Source organism: Vitis riparia, chromosome 8, assembly GCF_004353265.1.
Source record: "Vitis riparia cultivar Riparia Gloire de Montpellier isolate 1030 chromosome 8, EGFV_Vit.rip_1.0, whole genome shotgun sequence".
NCBI lineage: Eukaryota > Viridiplantae > Streptophyta > Magnoliopsida > Vitales > Vitaceae > Vitis > Vitis riparia.
Genome location: NC_048438.1, coordinates 13,372,108 through 13,396,809, shown reverse-complemented (window position 1 = coordinate 13,396,809; position 24,702 = coordinate 13,372,108). Strand labels below are relative to the sequence as shown.

At 38.3% G+C, this 24,702-nt stretch overlaps 4 protein-coding genes across 4 annotated transcripts; all 4 read right to left on the bottom strand.

Moving 5' to 3' along the window:
• Positions 1 to 1,681: 1,681 nt before the first annotated feature.
• Positions 1,682 to 4,305, bottom strand: LOC117921054 (L-type lectin-domain containing receptor kinase VIII.1). Its single transcript, XM_034838820.1, has one exon. The coding sequence runs from the start codon at positions 4,063 to 4,065 to the stop codon at positions 1,936 to 1,938; it is 2,130 nt and encodes a 709-aa protein (XP_034694711.1). The 5' UTR covers positions 4,066 to 4,305; the 3' UTR covers positions 1,682 to 1,935.
• Positions 4,306 to 5,923: 1,618 nt separating this feature from the next.
• On the bottom strand, positions 5,924 to 7,514 carry LOC117919983 (peroxidase 21). Its single transcript, XM_034837316.1, has 5 exons — positions 7,413 to 7,514; positions 7,132 to 7,280; positions 6,858 to 7,046; positions 6,614 to 6,779; positions 5,924 to 6,516 (listed from the first exon to the last, which is right to left on the bottom strand). Exons 1-5 carry the CDS (start codon positions 7,489 to 7,491, stop codon positions 6,113 to 6,115), a joined length of 987 nt encoding a protein of 328 aa, XP_034693207.1. The 5' UTR covers positions 7,492 to 7,514; the 3' UTR covers positions 5,924 to 6,112.
• Positions 7,515 to 17,001: 9,487 nt separating this feature from the next.
• LOC117920804 lies at positions 17,002 to 18,209 on the bottom strand. The gene is made up of 2 exons (XM_034838441.1): positions 17,899 to 18,209; positions 17,002 to 17,822 (listed from the first exon to the last, which is right to left on the bottom strand). The coding sequence occupies exons 1-2, from the start codon at positions 18,127 to 18,129 to the stop codon at positions 17,250 to 17,252; spliced, it is 804 nt and encodes a 267-aa protein (XP_034694332.1). The 5' UTR covers positions 18,130 to 18,209; the 3' UTR covers positions 17,002 to 17,249.
• Positions 18,210 to 19,733: 1,524 nt separating this feature from the next.
• LOC117919936 (MLO-like protein 3) lies at positions 19,734 to 24,433 on the bottom strand. Its single transcript, XM_034837247.1, has 16 exons — positions 23,952 to 24,433; positions 23,817 to 23,874; positions 23,615 to 23,720; positions 23,461 to 23,512; positions 23,272 to 23,388; positions 23,043 to 23,103; positions 21,882 to 21,970; positions 21,679 to 21,753; positions 21,494 to 21,582; positions 21,343 to 21,392; positions 21,213 to 21,253; positions 20,957 to 21,130; positions 20,832 to 20,867; positions 20,657 to 20,724; positions 20,494 to 20,554; positions 19,734 to 20,380 (listed from the first exon to the last, which is right to left on the bottom strand). Exons 1-16 carry the CDS (start codon positions 24,075 to 24,077, stop codon positions 20,033 to 20,035), a joined length of 1,551 nt encoding a protein of 516 aa, XP_034693138.1. The 5' UTR covers positions 24,078 to 24,433; the 3' UTR covers positions 19,734 to 20,032.
• Between the last annotated feature and the right edge of the window lie 269 nt (positions 24,434 to 24,702).

Sequence of the window (24,702 nt, the reverse complement as noted above, 5' to 3'; positions counted from 1 at the left end):
TGAACGAGTCCCTCCACTACAATCCCATCACACATACCACACGTTAAACTCAATATTCCTTTCCTCAATGTCTAAATCTTACGTCGGCAACCATTATCCCAACGTGCGGGGCCCATTCACATTTCCCTTTATACATCACACTTCGCTCTCGCCACTCACAAATTCTCCATCCGTACAAAACAAATTTCAAGCCCACCCCCAATATCAAACCCATGAGATAAAGTAAGGCAGGAAATTTGGACGTTATTAGCTTTCTATTCATAACATACAAGTATACAACACACAGGGTAGGTGTAAATGTGTAATGCATACTTCACCGTGACCCATTTTACAAGAAATAGAATAATACTGGTGTTGTTTTTTTAGTTTTTTATTAAAAATAATTTGTTTTTAGAATTTAAGATGTTTGTTTTTTTATTTTTTTATGACTTATTATAAACTTTTTACTAAATATGAAAAGATAAAATATATAATTTTTTTAAATAGAAAAAATAATACATTGAGTTTTTTTTTACTTTTTAATACTTAATAAAAATAAAATACTACAAAAACAAATAATATGATATTTAATAGTATTAAGCATTAATATTCTATTCAAAATTAAGTAAAAAAATAAATACCACTTGTTTTTTTTTTACTTTTTGCTGAAATAATTCATTTTTAAAATTTAGATTGTTTGTTTTTCTATTTTTTCATGACTTATTATAAATTTTTTACTAAATAAAAAAAACCAAAATGTATAACTTTTTTTAAATAAAAAAAATAATATATTGATTTTTTTTTTTTACTTTTTAATATTTAATAAAAATAAAATACTACAAAAACAAATAACATAATATTTAATTTAATAGTATTAAAGTTCTATTTAAAATTAAAGAAAAAAATAAACACCACCTAACTTATCCACTAATTTCAATATAAATTACTTAAAAAAGGATAGTAATTAAAAAATAATTAATCACGGAAAATGCAACTTGCACTTGAATTTTAGCCAGAAAATTCATCAACATTGGCGTATGTGGTGGGTGGGTGCCGAGTGGCTCTGATAAATTGGAGGTGGTACGTCTCGGGGTAGAGAATTTGTCAGCTTGCCCTGCGTTTAAGGGTCGGGACAATGAGACATTAACTTTTGCTTTGTAAATTTCTGATTCTCATACTATTTCTATTTCAATTGGTAAAGGGCAGTTAATGCGTACATGGAATCTTAGTATCAGCCAATTGTTTGTAATAAAAAATGTAAAATATAAAAATGATAAAATAATTTTTAGCATTATCTTTTAACGTTGTGACTTGGCACAAAATGTTACCGTTCCTTTGAAACCCACGTGGATATGATAAGTTTGTAGGCTGGTAGGTTGTTAAATGGGGAAAGGGTAAATGAGAGGAAGGCATCATCCATAGGAATCAACATAACATGCAATAGAAGGACATTTCAAGGGTACAATCACTCACTTCATGAATCCATAATTCAATGTCCCGTTATCCAAGCCACCCATGCATTGGGAAAATAAAAAATCTAAAAAAGGTCAATAATAAATGCGCACTCCTTTTTTCACTATACTTTACCAGACCTCTACTCAAGCTCCGGTGTCTGCTTTTTGACTATGAGATTACTTGTGAAAGCAACCACCCACCATCTCTTCCTCTCTCTCGTTCTCTCCGGTATCCACACACCACAATACAAGAAACCAAATGTCTCCTTACAACTATTTTATAAGCGAAGAAACAGCAAAATTTATGATAATCAAGGCTAAAACCCTCCCCCAAAAGGAAAAATAAAATAAAATAAAATAAAATAAAATAAAAAAACTTCTCACGGCTCTCTGAACATTCCTCTGCATAGAGATTGCCTGTTATTGTGTGTTACATTACATACATAAATAAACGAATTTTTATGTAAAAGGAAAATGAATAAATATATGAAAATTCACTCACTCACACCGGTTCCGCACCTCCGTTGAAGCTGTGATTAGATGAGGAGGTGGAGATAGTGATCATGCCATTGAAGTCGGACACACTGTCCTGCAAGCTCAGCAAGAGATGGGATGTGCTGAAACTCATGGAAGGCTTTGCTCTTGGGACAATGGGGACTTCAGCCTCGCCCACCAGCATCTGGACCACGCCCCTCATTGTGGGTCTAGCGTTTGGGTCTGGGTGTGAGCAAGACAGTCCAACCATCAGCACCCTCCTCATTTCTCCCTCCTCGAACTCTCCTCCAAGCCTTGCGTCTGCTGCGGTCAACAGCCTTCCTTCTCTGTGTAAACTCCACACCCATTCCACCAAATTGCTGCTCACTAAATTTTTTCCAACCCCACTTGTGTCTTTCTCAATGGGCCGCCTTCCACTGGCCACCTCTAGAACCACGGCTCCGTAGCTGAACACGTCGGTCTTATCAGTTGCTCTTCCAGTGAGGAGATACTCAGGGGCCAGGTACCCCATTGTTCCGGCCGCGACTGTTGCGTCCGGGGACTTATCGTGCTCAATTTGCCTTGCCAAGCCGAAATCTCCTAACCGGGCATTGAAGCCTTCGTCCAACATTATGTTGCTGGTCTTGATATCTCTGTGGATGACCTGGTTTTCACATTCTTCGTGCAAGTAGGCCAGAGCAGAGGCAACGCCCATTAGGATCTTTCTTCTATGGGACCATGGCAAAGGTGTTCTGGCTTCAAACAGGGCTTTATCAAGACTCCCATTCAGCATCAAATCATAGACCAACAGAATTTCACCTTTCTCGTGGCACCAACCTTGAAGCCTGACGAGATTCCTATGCCTGAGACTTCCAATTATGGATAACTCAGACAAAAATTCATTCTTTCCCTGGGTGCTATGGCTACATCTCTTCACCGCGATAATGTCGCCTGTGTCCGGTATTATACCCTTGTAGACCGTCCCAAACGCGCCGTGCCCGATAATTCTAGTCGAATTGAAGCATTTTGTTGCAGACTTGAGCTCCTTGTAGGTGAATTCTTTAGGCATTTTGATGACATCTGACGCCAGAGACTCGGATTTCTTCACATGTTTGAATTTTTTAGAGAATACCCAGATAAGAACACCAGCAAACAGAACAAGAAAAGCTCCCGCTGTTACCACTCCTGCAACAGCGCCTGGTCCTTGCTTACATAGCTGGTTATGGCATGAAGACGGCTTAGCCGTATGAGAGACTGAATCAGAAGCAGAAGGAGCCATAGATGGTGGTGGCGGTGGGATCACTGAATTAGCCGTTGGATTCATCAAACTAGCCGTTGGAGGTGGTGGAGATGATGACCCAGTGGCCGAGACCACATCAAAAGATGAACTGAAGCTCCACCACTCGATACTGTGAATCTCTGTGCTGCCCTGAGTCGACCCGGAGAACCCAACAAACATGAAATCGTTCACGTACTGATCCAGATCAAGATCGAAAGATAAAAGGGGTTCTTTGGGTTTGAGATTGGAGTAAGACACTGATATGTTGAACAACTGAGTTGACCCGTCGTATTCGACCCACACGTTCACGAGATCGCCGCTTTTAAGATCGATTCCGATGGCTCCCAAATCGCCAACCTGCGAAGATACCATGCTGTTCAGATCTAGTCCCACATGATTTCCATTAATGTCTTTAAACTCCACGTCCATGAGAGTGTCGAATTCTACTGCAACGAAGCCCGAGGAGAGACCCTTCATATCGATGAGTCCAAGGAATCCGCCGGCCTCACCGACGGCTTCGTCGTCCGGGGAAATGAGAAACGTGAGTCCACCGCCGATTGAAGATGGGTTGAGATTTATGACAGAGAAGGAGAAGAAAGTCGAGAAACTCGCAGTAACATGACTGTCCGGCTGACGGAATCTCACCGGCTTACTATACAGAACCCTCCCGGCGCCGGAGTTGGGAACGGCAAGGTCTCGTGTGAGCCTCACGCTCCCATTACTCAAATGAGCGTCCCCGAGAAGCCTCAAACTGCTCAGAGTCAACGTCCCGAAGTCGAATTCAGTCGAGCCGGCGGTGAGAACATCACCGGAGAAACAGAGAAGCAGAGGCAAACAGAGAAAAATAATGCTGTAAAATTCGCCTGAAAGAATCAACATTGCTAGTTTTTACAACCACCCATTACATACACAATCAAGGATTAAAATTTGTTTCGCCGGAGGACTGAGAAATGAGATTGAATCTCGGGTTTAGGGAGAGAGAGATGGAGAGAGAGTCTCGTATAGTGGAATTTTTTTCTTCTTAAAAAGCACAAGAAGGCCGAGCAAACAAACAACGAATACTAGGAGTGAGCATCCAAGAATAGTGATGAAGACAGGTGGCTGTGTTGATTGACACGTGTTCATCCCAACGGCTAAATTTTCGGTGATAAAGAAACCTTTCTCTTCCTCTTCGGTTTCCACTTTAGATTGCAACTCCATCTGCTACACCGTTTCATCAATATCCGCCGGCTCACGCTATCATTTCCACTTCTAATTAGGATTTAAAACTAAAATTAAAAGAACGAAAAACACCTCCCTCTAATAATTTAAAATTCGATTGAATGAATATAAATCTCTCAGACTTCAGATTTCATACCGATTTAATTATTTTCATTTTTTTTTTTTTTTTACAAATAATGCCTGAATTTTCAAGTAAATGCTGATGCTGTGTCACGTGATGCTCTTCATATATCAGCAAGGGCGCGTGGAACACGGACCACGAGGGACGAAATGCGGGATTAAAATAGCAGACGAACAGTTTAATAAAACACGATGAGTGCACGTGACGTAGTCAGCCAAAGCTCGTGCAGTAGTGACAAAGGCGGCTCTATAGTCTATTGTATAGTACGTCTAACCACCACCACCGCCACTCCCCCTCGCTTGGCGCTTTTCTGCCACGTAAGCCATCGGAATTCTTGGATTTTGAGAGTTCTCCAACCTTCGAGAGCATCAGGCTTCGGCCCTTGTGCATCATTATTGCTGCTGCACCGGCACGTGTCACCATTCGGTAACTCCGATGATTGCCACGTGGTGGGCCCACAGGGTCCTACAGTTAGGTGGCCATGGTGGCTACACGCAATCATTTTTGTTTGAGTTATTTGGATCAGAGGGGTATTAGTGCGTTGATTGGGAGGTTGAGTGCATTTCAATGTAACTGAGAACAATCCTTCATGCCACAAGTAATTAATTTCATTCATATCTTTCTTCTATTTGAATTTTTGGAAGAAAATGATAAATTTCTATTTAACAAGCTGTTTTCGTTAGGTATACGTACTCGTCCGACGTTAATTCAAGTGTATGCAAAGTCAAGAGAATGCGTGATCTAAAGGACAATTACCAACAAAGTTTCTGGCAAAGTGTGCCAATGAAAAGTGGTCAGGTATCTATACAAGAATAAGGCAAGAGACCCTTTGTTAATTTTTGGACGTGTTTGGGCTTTGTTAAGCTTTTCCCTAACGAAATTGTTCCGTTAATTTTGGGGGCAGGAAAGGAATATAGAAAGGTGAACAAATGTGGGGTGCTTCAGCCCATAACTTTCCTGGCTTTGGATGAGATTCCTTGCTATAGAATTGACTGAATAGGCATCTAAGTATTGAGCTATTTTCTATGTGCGCCTGCAGTCTTCTACTTTTTAGAATTGCCAAACTTCTGCAACAGACACATGCACTGCCATTCCCTATCTTGTAAACCAACTCATGACTTGTTTGTTTCGTATATTTTAGTAGTGTCTAGACGTACCCTTCTACCTAATTTTGTATGAAAAGATTACGCCGTTCACAATATTTATACACAAGTTATGTTGAGTTGGGCTTCCACCAGCACATGTCCATTGACTTTTAAGGTTGAAATATCTTCCTATAATTGATCAGACATCTTGATAAGGAGTGAGGTATGAGCCATTCAATTATATGTCACCTATTAAAAAAAGCATCGTCCGAGAAAAGTGAGGAAGCATGGGTAAAGAGGAGGAGGCACATGTGGAAAGTAGCTTCTACCATACTCTGTTAGGGCCTATCTAGGCCCATTAAGCCCAGATTGGGCCGAAGATGCATGATGATGGTCTTTGATTTGATTATTCAATCTCTGTTCTACATATAAGGATATCACTTTATTGAAGCATACGAGAAGTTGGCATTTGGTTTTACTTATGGGAGAGTTGTAACTACTATACGTTCACATAGCGGCAGTCCTTCCTAATCTCTCCGTCGTCTCCGGTAAGAGGGTTATTCTCAGATAACAAGAGCAGAGCCCTAGAGAACTGGTCATGGAAGTAGCCATTGTCATCAGCCATCTTCTCCACAAAGGGAGATGTAGTTGGGTCTGAAACGAGTTGTTGATCAACTAATAGTAGTCCCTTGTGGCTCAAAATGTTCCTGTAATACATATTATCAAGCACCATTGGCGTTTCTAGATCGTTCCTTGCATACTGCACTGCCTTTGGGTCAGGTTCCGGCGAAGGGCACCGGCGTTTAAGGTATTCAGCATACTCAGGATCCAAGGTTGGGTCCACTGTGGGGTAGAGCCTATTTACGACATTCACACAGTGTACTCGACCAACTGAGTGAGCTCCTGGATCATGGAAACATAATCGAAAGATTTATATACAGCACTCCTTCGAAATCTAAGATGTATAGTGGATATACAGTGGACTGGGATAATCACATACCTAAAAGCGCAACAGTCCCTTCGGCATCGATGCCAATGGATTGAAAGCGGGAGAGGACTAATGACATGGAATCATTGTGATTAGGGATGGAGTCTTCTACCACTGTTGTATAGCTTTCCTTGCTGTCTCGTCGCCCGGTCTTCATTTCAATGTATGGTCCTCCTAACTGTAGAACATAGGCACAGGATTCAGTTCAAGGTTATTTTGGTTTTTGATTGTGCGATTGTTTTCAACAAATACATACCAACTCAAAGCCATCTCTTGCGGAAAGGACCACAATATCAGCACAGGAAACCGTCTGTGGGCACTCACTCTCGACAGCCTTTTTTATTGTGTCGATGTACTTGAAATTTCTCATCCCAAAGCTCCTGGAAGAAAGCTTCTCCGACTCTACGCCCCTCGCTGTCTCCAGCAAGAGCGAGGCATCGCATGACTACATCATAAAAATCACGTATTAATTAATAATTAATTAGCCAATAGGAGATTCTATTAATTACGTACTTGAAGCAGAGTAGTACCTTAACCATGCAATCGTGGAAAAGATTTCTAATCCATGAAACAGCTGTGTTTCCATGTTTATGGTAGAGGTTGACGACTTGCTGTTTGATGATCTCTTCGGCTCTGGGGCAGCTCTCTGAGTAATAATTTAACTGGAGATCACCTTTGCCTATTTCAAAAAATAATATAGACCACTCATATTACCTTTGGTAGTTACCAGAGCTATCTTATGTAATGTGGTAGGCATGAGTTGCAAGGCGAAATTCATTTACATATTTAGTAAAGGTGTATAATGAGATACCAGAGTAGAAGTGTAAGAGTAACGCCAGAAACAGAAAGGTGATGCCGGGGCCGCTAAGTTGACGCCTGTTGCGGGCCATTTCTCTTGGCTCTCTCACTAAACGAGGTTAAGTCTTATATAGGAATGCCTTCCAAGTGCAAGCCTCTCCACTACGCCACTTTCTTTGACCTTTCGGCTATTTTACCCACGCGTGTTGCTCCACTGAAAGCAACTATTCTTTCGGTTTTTACACCCAAAAATAAAAAAATGCTCATTATCATATTTAAGTAACCTTCTTTTTTGGGCAGGCTACCAACCAGTGGTAGAACTAGCACTTTACATATAGTATACATACAAATTTTTCCACTTAAAATTAGGCTAAAGTTGTAATTATTTAAGACGAGCAGAAGTAGACTTGGGTTCGAATCTCCTCTAAGAAGGGGAGGTTTTTTTTTCTAATATTTTCAGGGTGGCCCTTTGGCCTCACCCTTTGGCCCCTGCTACCAACCATATAACGCTAATTCATCCTCTCTTTTTATTTATTTATTTTGTTGGTTTCCTAATAATTTCTCATGAATGATGAGAATCACCTGATAATTGCCAAAAGGAAAAAAAAGGAAGAGAATCTTGCATTTACAATAATAAAATAAAGACGTCAACTTCCACCATAACTGATAATCTATTAAACTTGGTGGCCACTTCGTTTAAGTTGGAAGCAATTTTAAAATTTAGTTTTTTTGTCTTTTTGGGTGCAGTGCCTTTAATCTGCAATCATTGTGAGTCCACATATAAAAAAAAATTTGATTAAAAAAATTTGCTTACAGTTCATTGATTCCTTCATTTTGTTGCCACTGGGCCCATTCCTCCTACACGCTTTCAGACTTTCCAACTTACTTATTCAATCATCTATATTATCTCCCATAACATTCTCTATTCAATTTTAAAATTTTGATCAAAATGTTAAGAAGTGTGATATTTATACTGAGCCATATCCAGAAAATTGATGGTTCAATATTATGAGGTCCAGATTGGTAATTTGCATCTCCCTATCTTCATTAAAAAAGATCTGGGAGAACATCAGAAGTTTATCATCATAGACAGTGTGTCATAATTTGCCCATCTTTTCCCGATCTTTTTTTAATTAAAAGATGCCTACATATTTAATTGATATCTCCTTATCAAATTTACATTTTTTGATCTTTTGAAAATATTATGGAACAAAATATTTTACAGCAAGTAGCCATTTGGTTGGGTTCAAACTCAGGAGCCATTTGGTGAGTGAGTAAAATATTTTAGTGCAATATTAACCTCTGAACATGGGGTGCCATGTCACTGCTAGTGGACCAAAAGCATAGTGGAATTCATTGTAATTAGATAGGAGCACCATTACTGGTATGTGGCTGACCAAGAAATAGGATGGGATTGGTCCCTTGGAAAGATTAGTGGGGATTCAGTATTTAGTCAATATAAGGATAAGTAGTGGGGATTTGGGAGTGTATTTGTGGTCAATCCATCCAATTCCACCTAGGATGTGGTGGAAATTCTTTTGTAAATCAGATAGGCCTTGCTTGTAATTCGTTGGGCAGTAAGGTAGAGTAGGGTATCATTGACGCAATCAATGCATCATTTTGTTGTTCCTGTAATTTTTAATGTGATTTTATCCATATAATGCTTCGAGCTTTTCATTCTTTATTTTCTTTTGGTGCGCCAACATTTTGGCTTTTGGGAAGTCTCATCTGCCCCTAAAGTGGATAAAATAGTCTAAAACTCAAGAAATTTACCAGTACTTATGATTACACTGGGTCCTTTATTTGATGGGCCAAGCAATGAAAAATTCTTAGTTCAACCGAATTGGGCCAGATCCTCAAAGTAGGTAACAAAAGACGGTAGGGGGCTCAACAGTGGGCACCCTGATCCATGTCCTTTGGCCCATTTTCCCTCGTGAGGGTAAACCCTTTTAAAATTGAGAAATAAGGCCAAAATTAAGCCCACAATTTTAATCCTGTGCTGATAATTGAGTCCATGTTGCTTTGGCAGGTTGCATGCCCATTCTGTTCCCAGCATCAGTCTTTTGTGAAATAGATATTTCCTCCGGCCTAATGAGAGAAGAGTTGTCGCCGTAAAGATGTAAGTTTAGCCGGGTCCCGACCTATCAGAGAATTTTTGGCCCAGATCAATCCGCCTTGCTGTCGGGGGTTGATGGGATAAACGCAAATAATGCACAACCAGATTTTATCCCCTCTTGTAAGAACCTAATAGGAATCAATTTAATAGAGTAACAACAATTCACCCAATGCAATAAGAATATGAACACCAACAATTTTTAGCGTGGAAAACCTTCCCAAATGTGAGAAGTAAAAACCACGGGACTCTTAGACCACTTAAACCTTCCACTAATATAATCAATGGGTTACACAATTCTCTCTAGATGAAACTAGAGATTTACATCAGTCATATTTTAAGACAATTAGTCTTGACAAATACAAAACAACTTGCATAAAACAATGGAGAGATCTCACCAAAACAGAGTCACTGTTCCCGAACACAAATCACCACTGTTCCAAACTCCAAATCCAATCTCCACTGTTCAAAATGAAGATCAATGAGTTAAGAACGTGCTAACCAAAAATCATCTCGATCAGACCACGGATTAATCTCGATCAAAGCTGAAGATCAGAACTGCCCGGGTGAGAAGAAATTCAACAACAAAGACGCACTATTCACGGACTGAAACAAGTAACAACAACCTTCCAGAACTTCAAATCTGATCTCCACCGTTCAGATTAGAGATCAATGAGTTGAAAATCTCTCCTTAAAATTTCAGGTCGATCGGACCACACACGAAGCGGGATCGACCGTTTGATGAAATCTGGACAATAAAGAGAAGAAAAGAAATCAGCGTTTTTCTTCTCTCTAACTTCAAAAATCTAGTGGCTCTTTTTCTTTTTCTCTCTAACTTTCTCTTCCTTTTTCTTCTTACTCTCCTCTTAGGGCTGCAAAGATGATGAAGAAGAAGAGAAAACGGTTTCTTCTTCCCTTTTATACATTAAGGCTTAATAAGCCTTAAATGTTTGGGCTTTGGGCTTTCCTCCACAAGAAGGAAATAACCCAACCCAACAAATCTCCCCCTTTCCGACTATGTGGAGGGATTCACCATCCCAGCGATGGAACAAAAAACTCCAAGCTTCTCCCTTGGTAGTGTCTTTGTCAACATATCTGAGCCATTGTTATCTATATGTATCTTCTCAATTTCAAACAAGTTGTCATTGAGAGCATCTCTCATCAAATGATACCTCACATCAATGTGTTTTGATCTTGCATGATAGGTAGAATTCTTACTGAGGTGGATAGCACTTTGGTTATCACAGTATACCACATAGCGCTGTTGTTTAAACCAGAGCTCTTGCATGAAACACTTCATCCACAACAACTCTTTACATGCTTCTGCTGCTACAATGTACTCTGCCTCTGTTGTAGAAAGTGCAATACATTTATGTAGTCTCGATTGCCAAGACACAGCACCTCCTGAGAATGTCATCAAATAGCCTGAAGTAGACCTTCTATTATCCACATCCCCTGCCATGTCTGAATCAGTGTATCCAACAAGTATTGGTTTCCCACCTCCAAAAGTGAGTTTCAACTTGGAAGTGCCTCGTAAATATCTCATAATCCACTTGACTGCTTCCCAATGATGTCTTCCTGGATTCGATAAAAACCGGCTAACAACACCAACTGCATAAGCTATGTCTGGTTTAGTACATACCATGGCATACATCAAACTTCCTACTGTTGAGGCATACAGAACTCTTCTTATGTCTTCCTTCTCCTTATTTGTAGAAGGGCTATGTCTGCTGCTTAGCTTAAAGTGACTAGTTAGAGGAGAACTAACCACGTTGGCTTTGCTCATGTTAAACCTTGCAAGCACATTTTCAATATATTGCTCTTGTAACATACATAGCTTCTTGGATGCTCTATCCCACTCAATTCTGATGCCAAGAATTCTCTTTACTGGCCCTAAATCCTTCATGGCAAAGGATTTGCTTAACTGCTTCTTCAAGTTATCAATTCTTGAAACATTCCTGCCAACAATCAAGATATCATCAACATAGAACAACAATATAACAAAATCATCATCAGAGAATTTCTGCACAAATACACAATGGTCAGAAGTAGTTTTCCGGTAGCCTTGCTCCCCCATAACTGACTCAAACTTCTTATACCACTGCCTCGGTGCTTGCTTCAAGCCATAAAAACTTTTCTTCAGCTTACACACATAATCCTCTTTCCCATTTAGTACGAAACCCTCTGGTTGTTCCATATAAATTTCTTTGTCTAAATCACCATGAAGAAATGCAGTCTTAACATCCATCTGTTGAATCTCCAAATCAAGACTAGCTGTCAAGCCCAAAACCACACGAATAGATGACATCTTAACAACAGGAGAAAAAATCTCATCAAAATCAATACCTTTCTTTTGATTGAACCCTTTGATGACCAATCTAGCTTTGTAATGAGGTTGTGAAGTGTGTTCTTCTTGCTTCACTCTGTAAACCCACCTGTTCTTCAAAGCTCTTTTTCCTTTTGGCAACTTGACAAGCTCAAAAGAATGGTTCTCATGCAATGACTCCATCTCATCTTGCATAGCATCAACCCACTTCATCTTATTTTCATCTTCCATGGCTTCCACATAACTTTCAGGTTCTCCCCCGTCAATTAGTAATACATAGTCATCAACAAAATACCGTGTGGAAGGATGTCGGTCTCTAGTAGACCTTCTAAGTGGAATATTTGATGGAGCCTCTGCTGCTGGTGACTGCTCATGAACATCATCATCCACCTCAACTTGTGTGGGTGTTTCAACATCACCCATGTCATGTTGGTCATCATGTGCTTCATCTTCAACCTGTGTAGGAAGATTTGTCAGAGGGGCTGGATCTAAATCAATCAAATCACCACTATGTTGAGACTCCATTGGATTAATCTTCTCAATATCCTGTATAGTATGGTCTTCCATAAACACAACATCTTGGCTTCTTACAAGTTTTTTCTGCACCGGATCATAAAACCTGTAACCAAGCTCATCCTGACCATAGCCAATAAATACACAAGGTATTGTCTTAGCATCAAGCTTAGATCTCTCATCTTTAGGAATATGCACAAAAGCCTTGCATCCAAAGACACGCAAGTGATCATAAGAGATTTCATTATTTGACCAAATTCTATTCGGAACATCAAATTCTAAAGGAACACATGGTGTAAGATTAAGAACATGTACAACAATATTCAAAGCCTCACCCCAAAAAGATCTTGGCAACTGTGACTGCGAAAGTAAGCATCTTACTCTTTCAACTAGTGTCCTATTCATTCTCTCAGCCAACCCATTCAACTGAGGAGTCTTAGGAGGTGTCTTTTGATGTCAAATATCATGTTGTCTACAATACTCATCAAAAGGACCAGAATACTCACCCCCATTATCAGTCAGGATACATTTCAACTTTTCATCAGATTGTCTTTCAACAAGCGCATGAAACTGCTTAAACACGTTTAACACTTGGTCTTTTGTTTTCAAGGTATAAACCCAAATCTTTCTTGAATGATCATCTATAAAAGTCACAAAATATAGAGATCCACCAAGTTTTTTTGTTTTCATAGGGCCACACACATCAGAATACACTAAATCAAGCATACTTGGCTTCCTTGTATGGTGAAGTGTTTTGAATGCAACTTTGGTCTGCTTTCCTGCTAAGCAATGAGCACACCTCTTCAAAGATCCCTTCTTCATACCAGAAAGAAGATTCTTCTTAGCCAAAATCATCAAGCCCTTCTCACTCATGTGACCAAGCCTGTTGTGTCAAAGCTTAAATATACTATCATCATCCACTGCATTGATACTGGAATCAATTACCCTTGCCTGCATCAAATACAATGAGGAACTTATATTTCCTTTTGCTATCACCATAGAACCTCTAGTGAGCTTCCACTGACTATCACGGAAGGTGTTGCAAAACCCTTCATCATCAAGCTTTCCTGTGGAGATTAAATTCATGCGAATATCCGGAATGTGTTTAACATTCTTCAAAGTCAACATAGTACCATTACTAGTCTCCAAACGTATATCTCCCATACCAATGGCTTTAGCTGAGCCATCATTACCCATCCTAACACTTCCAAAATCATCGGATGTGTAGGATGTAAAGAAATCCTTCCGAGGTGTAGCATGAATAGAGGCACCACTGTCAATCACCCAACTGGTTTCCTGGTAAGCAAAATTAACAACATCACTATCATAAACAATAAGGAAATCTGAAGTGGTAGTGGCAACTTGATCATCTTCACCACCATTGTCATTCTTCTTTTCTTTCACTTTCCTTTGTTTCATATCTCTCTTCAATTGGTGACAATATTTTTTTATATGCCCTTTCAAATGGCAGTAGTGACAGTCAACATTGGCAAACTTGTTAGTCTTGTTTTTGCTTCTATCTCTATTTTTCGAATCTCTACTCTTACTCATCCCCCTCTTCTCAGTAACTAGGACATTTGACTGTGAAGAAGAGCCCTGTGACTTTCTTCTCATTTCTTCATTTAGAACACAACTCTTAACTAAGTCCATATTCATAATACCATCTGGGGCTGAGTTAGACAAAGAAGTTCTAAACGTCTCCCACGAGTCCGGCAATGTACCAAGAAGCCACAACCCTTGCACCTCTTCCTCAAACTTGATATTCATTCCAGCCAATTGATTAATAATACCTTGGAATGTATTCAAATGATCTGTCATAGGAGTTCCATCTTGATACTTCAAACTCATCATCTTCTTGATTAGAAACAATTTATTATTGCAAGTCTTTCGAGCATATAACTGTTCGAGCTTATTCCATAGACTCCTTACATGTTTCTCTTCACTAACATGATTGAGAACATTATCATCTACCCACTGTCTGATATAACCGCAAACTTGTCAATGAAGTAAATTCCATTCTGCATCAGTTTTATTTTCTGGTCTTTCAGAAGCAAACACAGGCAAATAATAATCCTTCACATACAATAAGTCTTCCATTTTTCCTTTCCAAACATGATAATTGGAACCATTCAGAGTGATCATTCTACTTATATTGCTTTCCATTGTTCTACACAAGGCACAAATTATCTTGAACCAATGCTCTGATACCACTTTGATGGGATAAACGCAAACAATGCACAACCAGATTTTATCCCCTCTTGTAAGAACCTAATAGGAATCAATTTAATAGAGTAACAACAATTCACCCAATGCAATAAGAATATGAACACCAACAATTTTTAGCGTAGAAAACCTTCCCAAATGTGAGAAGTAAAAACCACGGGACCCTTAGGCCACTTAAACCCTCCACTAATATAATCAATGGGTTACACAATTCTCTCTAGATGAAACTAGAGATTTACATCAGCCATATCTCAAGACAATTAGTCTTGGCAAATACAAAACAACTTGCATAAAACAATGGAGAGATCTCACCAAAACAGAGTCACGGTTCCCGGACACAAATCACCACTGTTCCAAACTCCAAATCCAATCTCCACTGTTCAAAATGAAGATCAATGAGTTAAGAACGTGCTAACAAAAAATCATCTCGATCAGACCACGGATTAATCTCGATCAAAGCTGAAGATCAGAACTGCCCGGGTGAGAAGAAATTCAACAACAAAGACGCACTGTTCACGGACTGAAACAACAACCTTCTAGAACTCCAAATCTAATCTCCACCGTTCAGATTAGAGATCAATGAGTTGAAAATCTCTCCTTCAAATTTCAGGTCGATCAGACCACACACGAAGCAGGATCGACTGTTTGATGAAATCTGGACAGTAAAGAGAAGAAAAGAAATCAGCGTTTTTCTTCTCTCTAACTTCAAAAATTCAGTGGCTTTTTTTCTTTTTCTCTCTAACTTTCTCTTCCTTTTTCTTTTTACTCTCCTCCTAGGGCTGCAAAGATGAAGAAGAAGAAGAGAAAACGGTTTCTTCTTCCCTTTTATACATTAAGGCCTAAGAAGCCTTAAATGTTTGGGCTTTGGGCTTTTCTCCACAAGAAGGAAATAACCCAACCCAACAGGGGTAACCGTAGGCGGGATTGCATTCGACTTTAGATGAGAGTAACATGAGCAAATGATTCATTTATTAAATTATTCAAATTTTAAATTAAAGATATTTATATTTAAATATATAATAATTAGAGTTATACTCTCAATATCCATGATTAATTCATCGATTGTGATAATTTCCTTTATTTGTTTAATAAATACACAATTAGGGCTTTAAAAAAAATGCTATCTTGTGACACATTTTAGATAAATGATTGTATTTTTCATTTTATTTTTTAAAAATAAGGGATGATTCTAATTTTTAAAAATTCAAATTTTTACTAAGTTTCGCCTCTAAGTGAAAACATACATGAAAAAAAATATAGGTTCACACATAGTTTACAATTAAGGGTGATAATGGAAAAAGTTTTTTAGATGAATTACAAAGTTTAGGATAAAAATGAGTAGATTTGACAGCTTTAAATTTTTAAAAAAAAACTATGGATGATTTGAAATGGGTCGAATACAACTTTATCCCATTAATATTATTATTTAAAACCTTTTTACATATATAAAATATTGATTTTATAAAAACAAATTATAAATATTCATAATATTTAATTATTTATAAATTGTTTTATTTTTAATAAAATTTAAACTTTTAAAAATAAAAAAAAAATGAAAAAAAAATTAAAATTATATGGAATTTATCACGCCAATTCCACCCTGTTTATTTTTATTATTATTATTTTATGGAGATGGAAATAAATACATGTGAGGGGCTGGGATGGTGTGACCAGAACCTCCTGTTGTCATCCACTCTCAACACCAAGGACGGCCGAAAAGCTCCGGAATCCACAAGCTAGCTTCGAAACATCTCTGTCCTCTAGCTTAAGTGGGAATGCCCGATGCAACAGGAGGTCACGTCCAGCAAAAAATTGACCCTGCCACATGTAAGAATGGGGATGTGATAATTATGTTGGAAGGAAGGAACACCTCTAGTAAGAAAAAGTTGATGGGCTTCATATGGGCCTCATTTCTAACATGTGAAGAACTTTGCTTGTGATATAAGATGGGAGAAGGATACGTTTGGGTAGTGCCAACTCCCCACACAAGTTGTTCATCATCCATCCTTTGTGAATTGTGATCCCTATTATCACATACTTCAATTGGTTGGAAGATGATTACCACTACGTATCCCAATCCAACAAAACTCTTGCCATCACATGAATCACTCTCAACGGCCACATCGAGACAAAGCAACATGGAATTATATCGTGGGGTTCTTGCCTTGTGCTAAAAGCTATCTTGTAAATCATAGCTTAGTGTTTTTTTTTCTCTCACCCTCAACGTGGTGGGACTGCTTTAATCTTGTGGACGTGTTCGTTCTCTTTTTGTTGCCTTATCCCTTCATGCTCATCTGTTTGGATTATGAGAGGCGGAAAAGAACAAAGAAATTAATCCTTGAAATTGCTTTTGTATGGATTTTAATTTTTTCTGCTCTCATTGTTTATGAGATTCAAATGGAGGCTTAAAAGTTTGGAAGGAAAGCAAGATAAAGTAGAACGAAAGTTCCGATTTGCTTTACTTACAAAAAAACATTCTATTCCGTTCCTTGTTTGGGGAAAGGAAAGGTAAACAGTAACAAAAATACATTTGCACACTTTGTTTCACATCGATCTTTATTCCTTTTTACAATTGCAGCTGTGTTTGAAAGAGATTCTTGATTCCGGATTGATTGTTTGATCTCCACAGCATGAGCATATGCATCTCTGTAGTTATGTGGGAGGATGAACTACTTTCAAGATTGCTGCTGAATTACATATGCCACAGTTCTAGCCCAGTGCCATAGATGTTTCTTCATGTCAGCAGAGGCAGACACCCTTGGCATCTTTAGGTTTAGTAATGGAGAATCAGGTCTCTTTATTAACCATGCTTCAGAAAGATACGGCCTCACTACAGCTCTCTCCTCCTCTTCTTCTTCTTCGATTTTATCATCTTTATAATTAGCTGATTGAGTGGAATCTGATAGTTCAGTTTCCTGATCATTGTTGTATCCTCCGAGTCTCTGCAAGCCAGGGATTACGGTTATCATTCGTGGACTTAAATGTTCTCTTTTGAATTTGAAACCTAAATCCATGAACCCCTTCACTTCTTCAAGTTCTAGCTCCCTCAAGCTCTTGCAGCTCATGGTTTTGGGTAAACTTGTCACTGCACCCAAGTATCTGTGATTTTTAGCACGTTTTTTAGTGGCAGGTGATGATGAAAATGAGCGGGTTTTTCTTGTCATAAGATTCAACCTGTTGGGTCTTTCCTTCTGCTTCATTTCCTTGTCTTCACCTTCATTCTTGGGATCATCTTCCTCATCTACTAACTATGATATAAAAAGGAAACGTCATTCAACAAGAGTGTCAAATTTAAGTTTGGAGACAGAAGTGGCTTTTTATTACCTGTGGAAGAGGGCTTGCGGATGAGTGAGCTGAGGTTTCTTCTTCTGAAGGAGGTGGTGCAGAAAGGTCGGATGAGCAATACAAAAGAGAATCTGATGAGGTAGTTTGTGGTGCAATTCTGAGGGTAGTGGGGCAGAGTAGTGACATGGGGTTCGAGAAAAGAATGACTTGGTTAAACCAGAGACCATCCATGGCTGCTACAAGCAAGCTGAGAGAGTGATTCTGGGCCATGGAGAAAGAGAGAGAGGGAGAGGGGGGGAAGAGAGAGAGATGAAATTGTGAATATAAGGAGGATGGTTGTGGTGGTGATGAAAGAAGAGAGAGAATGAATATGAAAAGTGAGTGGGGGAGGCTTTGGAGAGTGGGAGGATGTGGTCATGACTCAGGTTCCTCCTCATTTCCACTTCTTTTGCGTATTAATTTACTCTTTTGCCCTTATTCTTCGATCCTACTCCCCCATCTGGTGGGGCATCCAATCACTGACAACTGACAAGTACGAAGAGATTTGGGCCTGGACCAGGCAGACTTTGTGCTTTGTCTAATTGTTTGGGCTCAAACGACTCCAGTCCAACATACGATGAGCCATTTGAGCCCAAGGTTCAACAGGCTTCCTCAATGCTGCCCAAATGTGGGGGCCACTCCATCTCACCCCTCCGGGCATTGCCGCATCAGGTTAAACTAGTTCTGAAAATTAGGAAAACAAAAAGATTATTCCCAAAAGCATGAAAGAAAAAAAATTATTAATGTTGGTTTGACCATTAATATATATATATATATATATATATATATAATTAAAATTACTTAGAGATTTATATATTTTTTGACTATTTAATTTTTGTAAATATATTTTTTATAAAAATAATTTAATTGGTATTTGGTAAAATTAAATACTTATTACTTAATAATTTAAATTAATTTTAAGTTAAATTGTTCTTAAGTTATTAATTTAAAACTTATCATTGATTTTTTTTACTTTAAATATTGAGATTGTTAGTTAAAATTAATTTAATATTTCATTTGATTTACATATTTATCCTAATTAATTTAACTAATATTTTATTTTCACTAATTTTAAGTAATAAATTTATTTGTTAAATATTTTTATAAGTTAACTACAAAAATATATTTTATAAAAAATGAGTTGTGAATGTAGAGTCGTAGTTGTAAAACATATTTTTATTAAATATAATTAAATAAGATAAAAAGAGTTTGAGATTAAAAATAAGTTAATTATTTTGAATTAATATGTAAAGTTATTTTTCACTTAAAGTTTTACTTTATTAAATATATTTAATCTATTTAATGATTTAAATCAAGTCATTAAATTTATTTATCGAACACCCTTTTAATTACACCCTCGACATATAACAATTAATTCTATTAATTAAAAAAAAAAACTAAGCTTTGTTTTATAATTATTTTCAAAAATAATTTTTTATTCTAAAGAACAAAAAAACAAATAAGATCATAGACAATGGAACGGGTTCAGGATACGTGACTCATTGTGCTTACATACAACTTAATTACTTACATATAAAAAAAAATTATTAGTTCTTAGCTACTATGGTATGGGGTAGCAGCCACATGTAATAGCATTCAAGTCAAGTGTAAAATCCGCCCATATATCCCTCTGGAAAAAAAATATATAAATATAGTACAATAATTTTATAAGAATTCACATCATATGCTAATGGGTATTCATTAGAAAACGATAATGGAGAAGACAAATTGGCAAATCAATTATTTTTCATACAATATTAAGTGTGTGAATGCAAGAATAATGGAGAAAACCCACAAATAAAAAAAATAAAAAAAAATGATAGAGACTAGGAAGATTTCACCATCCCTTATGACATCACCATCAGTTCTTGTTTTGTCTTAATAAATATAGGATCAAATAATAGTGTGTATATAATTATTACAGTTTATGGATGTCATTCATGGATGCACACATATTTGTAAAGATATAGAGAGAAACCAGCCACGGCTTGACTCACTGCCCTTCTTGTTGTACATGGATTTCCCAGAAACACTCCCAATACCATGATGCGCCCAAGCCACGCATATGCCTTGCTTTAGCCATGAGCTCGCTTTTGCCCAATCCCAAACAAACCTCACCTCCCTGCCATTCCTCCTACTCTCTTTCTTTCCATCTCCCATCTCGCTTCACTGCTTGCAGTTCTAGCATGGGCACAGACCGAAACCTTGACCAGGCAGCCTCGTTTCTTACACTTTCTTCTTCTTCCACCTCCACGATTTCTCCTTTGCTAGTAGGGCTTCCTCCTAGCCTACATTGTCGTAGAAGCGATGAAGATTCAGTCACACTACTCCTCCTGGGGCTCCATTCTGTCGTCCAAGATGTCCGAGGAGATTGTAACGACTGTTCTTGCCTCTTCCTCCTTTCCCTTACCTCCGCGTGCCACTGCTTTATGATTTTGGCCGTCTGCTCTTCCAGTGCCTTACCCTTGTATTGTGATCCCATCTGTAAACCCAAAAAAAAAAAAAAAAAATCGAATTTATGTTCATACTGAGAAAATTGACAATATGCATGAACGGGCGGTGGTGATAAAGCCACTGATTTCAAGAATGCTTCACCTGTGTCACTAGTGCATATAGGGGAAGTGTAATATAGCTGCAAAGGACTTGAACTGTCACACTGAGGAGTCAAAACGTTGGAATTAGTAGTGGGAAATTAAAATTTGGAAATCAATACATAATCATTAACACTGTACGTAGTAGCTAATTAATGAGCCCTTACGCCAACACCACTCTTATGGCAGTGATCACCGTGTGCTCATGGTAACAAGAGTCCCACCCAAATTCTATCTGAAGATCAAGGACATAATCAGAGGTTAAACCAAATTAATGAAGAATATTAAATCATTGCTAATACATAGAGTTTTAAAAGAATAAATGAACAAACGAATACTCACTGAAACCCAGATAAAGAAGGCCATCTCGAATGCATTCTAAAATAAATCAGTAAAGGTAGTATGCGTTAGTTCAATAATGATCCACCAATATTCGACAAAGAACTTGGTTTATGGAGAAAAATTACCGTAAAAAGAGTGTAATGAATAAGAGTCAGAACAAATCTTGGGTCCCCAAACCAGAAGAGATTGTCATTGGGCTTAACCAGAGGCGTTCCTTTGATTACATAGTTCTGATGTTTTAGCTGAAGGGCCATTCTCTCCACAATGACTTCCAGTTTGGTTCCCAGAATCAGCACTATCTACAAAGACAACAAAATGGACTGGTGATTGAAAGATTGAAGAAAAGATGAATTAAATTACATTGCAGCAATTTATTCTTACCAAGAGTGGAACGCAGGACACCCAGAGATACACATGCCAACCTGGTTAATCGAGTTCAAACAGAGTTTATGACACCATACTACAAAATATCCAAATAATAAATGTCTTGAACGTAAGCAACCATACTTACCATGTACGTCTAGGAGCAAGAAGATAACCACAATAAACCGCATCAGAGGGCTATCAAAGGATTTTCAAAAATACACATTATGAGAGTTAGAGAAAGGCAATTTGAAAAATGCAGATATGGCCACAAATATTTTAGTATTTAAATCTACAACCTGATGCTGACTACGACCTTGAAATCCTCGTCCAGTGATCGTCGTATGTACTTTTGGAAATTGAAGTTGCTATTGGGTGCCAAATGAGCCTGAGATATTCATGAAACATATGGTCGACGTTAATCCATGAAGTTCCCTTTTCATTCATTAGGAAGATAGGATTTGAGAGACATAGGAATGGTTACCGAGATGAAACCATGCCTCAAAGTGATATAGTCCACCTTTACCACTGATCGAAAGAACTGTCTGAAGAAGCATTTCTGCATCATTAATTACACTCATTATTATTATTTTATCCGTTGTTAAAACTTCCATATTGTCAAACTATTTATTACTGCAGATTCAAGGAACTGGTTAGTAATTCATTTCTGCTGAATGTGCAACTCACTGTCCACAATTGAAGGGATGTTTCTGTACAAGAAGACATGTGCCGTCTTCCGAAAGTTGTTTGCCTCGTGAATCTGAATCGATTAGGATCTGACGAATACAAAGATGAATTATATAACTTCCCAGACAAAAAAATTCGTAGGTTCTTGCATAATTTTCTCCCTGGAGAAACATGAAAATTCAGATTTTTCTTTCTACATTGATGAAAGTGATGCGACAATAACGTAGTTTTCGTACTAAACACGCAGCAATTTTTATTGAGAAACAAATATACAGGTAAAGAACGCGGACAACGGACGCGCAATAGTCAATGCATCATATAGAATATAAATAAATTGGTTTTCGTTTATTCAACATCCTAAAGAGCCGGCAACCGAGTTGACCTGAGGAACTACTCAGCCTGACCGTCATAGTCAAATCGAAACTAGTGAAACGGGCAGCAAGAAAGGATTTAAAAATTAAAAAAAAAAAAAATCAAATCAAACAAGCAAAATGTTTTCAAAAGGCAACATCACACGTGGCGATGCGCGTGAATACACGCGCCTTCTTATGTCTCTCGAGTCTAGATAACCCTCGCAGAATAAAAAAATGTGACCCACTTGTGGGCGTTGAGTAATTTGGTCCGGTGCATTGGAAACGTGGTAAGGGCTGATTAACAAAATATCAGAATAAAAAAACAGCACCCCATTTAGGACTCAGGAATTCCTAGAACCCATTTTCCTGTCAAGCTAAGCTATCATTTTGGGCCAAGAAGCGCTTTTCAAACACACATCATCCCTCTAGAACCTTGGAATTTTTTACAAGAAATCTTAATATCCTGGTCCACTTCTATGGCCACAGCCCCTTCATATTCTGATTTCAATACATATGAGGACAAGAGATCCATGCATTTTATGTTACTGTGGCTCCAAATTCTTGGTGTGGAAGAGAGATCTAGAAATATTCATGAAGTCTCTGCTTTCACTTTAGAGTTTATGAAACACATTAGTTTAATTAATGGTATATATGCCCAAGTGAAGCTCTTGCAACCTTGCGGGTTTTCCTGGGAAGGTCGGAGCACGCTACACTAAAATTCATACTGTATTACTTGGTGGTCAAATTATAAATGCGTATCAAGCCATTAACCGACCAACAATTTGCATCGAAATAGATTTAAACATACCGTTGGCAGCGAGGTACTCCGTTGTTTGTGTTTCTTTCTCCCAAGCACTCCAACGTCTCATCTAGAGAAATGAAAATGAGAAAATTAAGAAACTCTACATTTGACGGTTCTAATGGAAAGAAGAAAAAGAAAATCTGGAAATGGAGAAAGAGAGTCTAAACCCTAGCTGCAAGTCCAGAATATTGTTGGTAATATTAAATTTAGACAGCATGTAACATGAGCATTTTACCTTAAGCCTGCCCAAAGCCATGGTGAGAACACTATAAACAATTTGCATGACAGCCAGCACAAAGATGAAGATTTGAAGCTGCTGGATCCCTTTTTGGGTCACTAAAGAAACCATACCCTGCAAATTTCATTTGGGTCATCAATACTCAATCATCAAACCAATTCCCCTCTTAGAGACATATATACATACCTTAGACGTGCAAGGATCAGTAGTATTTGCACTTTGATCTTCAACCAGTCGCCTATATTGTTGCCATAACACATCATCATACAAATTTCCAATAAATTGGGTTGCCATGTGCTGGTATTGTTGTACTTTTGAATTTTGGATTTCAGTCTCTTACCGACAGGGAAGCATCTTGTCAGCATACTTGGGTGGTATGCAGATTTTGGAAATAGGCTCTTGAGTTACTGCTAGTAGTAGAGACATGAACCCCAGAAGCATCAGCTCTGCATCGAATCCAACCAGAACAAGAAAATCAAAATCCAGTCAGTCCCCACACCAAAACCTAAGCCAACACATAAAATCCCTAATCTGAACCGCACCGGATTTGAGTCTGTCCACGGCATCGCACAACGCAGTCTTCCGATGTCTCTTAAGCCACTGCACCAACTCCCCATCAGCAGAAAATTCAAACAAAATAACAATAAAAAGGAACAAGTTTCAACTGAAATGCTTACGTTGGTGAGAAGATGGATACAGTGCTCAAGAACAATGGAAATGGCTATGAAGAAGAAGCAGACAACCGCCAATGCCCACGTCGGGGTGTGTTCCAGAGAGCGAACGGAGTTGTTTCCAGTCGCCATGGATATTTCCTACGCTGAAAACACGATCAACATGGGGAACTTGTGTGTGTATATATAACCAAACAGGAAAAACTATTTCTTTCTTTCCGCAATTCACACTAGGCGTCAGCTTCTGACACAGAAATCATCATACAATCATATGGATGTTTTGATCGATCAGTCATTTCATATGGGACCCATTTGATGCAGGGCCGTGATCTTCTGTCCAAGTGGGAATTAAATCAACTGTATTGACACGAAAGTAGTCAAGTTTTCCCCGTTTGTGAAATACTGAAATCTCTCACCTATAAAATTTTTGTGCAGACTGACGGCCAAATTTTTTCTAGGTGTGTGTGTAACCATGGTTTCATCGCGTTCCCCGTGTTCCAATGGTGGGGGAAGTGAGGACCAGTCTTGACGATCAAAGGGAAATCAAGTGTCCACGTGCCACTAAAATCCACCAGTCCCACGGCCTACAATCATCTCTGAGTTTCAATCTGTTACAATCCCAACCAAACCGACACAGACAATTCATCTCTGACAGCTTGATGAATCATTTATTCGAATTGATGTGGAACTAACACATGTGGGACCCTCAGCTTGCTTCACCCTCAGCTTCCCTTAGTTCCAATCTTGGAATTTTTTC

What these genes read in the sequence shown, in the direction of transcription:
- LOC117921054 (XM_034838820.1), bottom strand. Translation starts at nt 4,065, where the DNA reads ATGTTGATTCTTTCAGGCGAATTTTACAGCATTATTTTTCTCTGTTTG.
- LOC117919983 (XM_034837316.1), bottom strand. Translation starts at nt 7,491, where the DNA reads ATGGCCCGCAACAGGCGTCAACTTAGCGGCCCCGGCATCACCTTTCTG. An exon ending in ACTCTTACACTTCTACTCTG is followed by an intron (nt 7,281 to 7,412) that starts GTATCTCATTAT and finishes TTTTTGAAATAG; the next exon opens with GCAAAGGTGATCTCCAGTTA. An exon ending in CAAGAGATGGCTTTGAGTTG is followed by an intron (nt 6,780 to 6,857) that starts GTATGTATTTGT and finishes TATGTTCTACAG; the next exon opens with TTAGGAGGACCATACATTGA.
- LOC117920804 (XM_034838441.1), bottom strand. Translation starts at nt 18,129, where the DNA reads ATGGCCCAGAATCACTCTCTCAGCTTGCTTGTAGCAGCCATGGATGGT. An exon ending in CCGCAAGCCCTCTTCCACAG is followed by an intron (nt 17,823 to 17,898) that starts GTAATAAAAAGC and finishes TTTATATCATAG; the next exon opens with TTAGTAGATGAGGAAGATGA.
- LOC117919936 (XM_034837247.1), bottom strand. Translation starts at nt 24,077, where the DNA reads ATGGCGACTGGAAACAACTCCGTTCGCTCTCTGGAACACACCCCGACG. An exon ending in GACAAGATGCTTCCCTGTCG is followed by an intron (nt 23,513 to 23,614) that starts GTAAGAGACTGA and finishes GCAACAATATAG; the next exon opens with GCGACTGGTTGAAGATCAAA. An exon ending in CTGATCCTTGCACGTCTAAG is followed by an intron (nt 23,389 to 23,460) that starts GTATGTATATAT and finishes TGAAATTTGCAG; the next exon opens with GGTATGGTTTCTTTAGTGAC.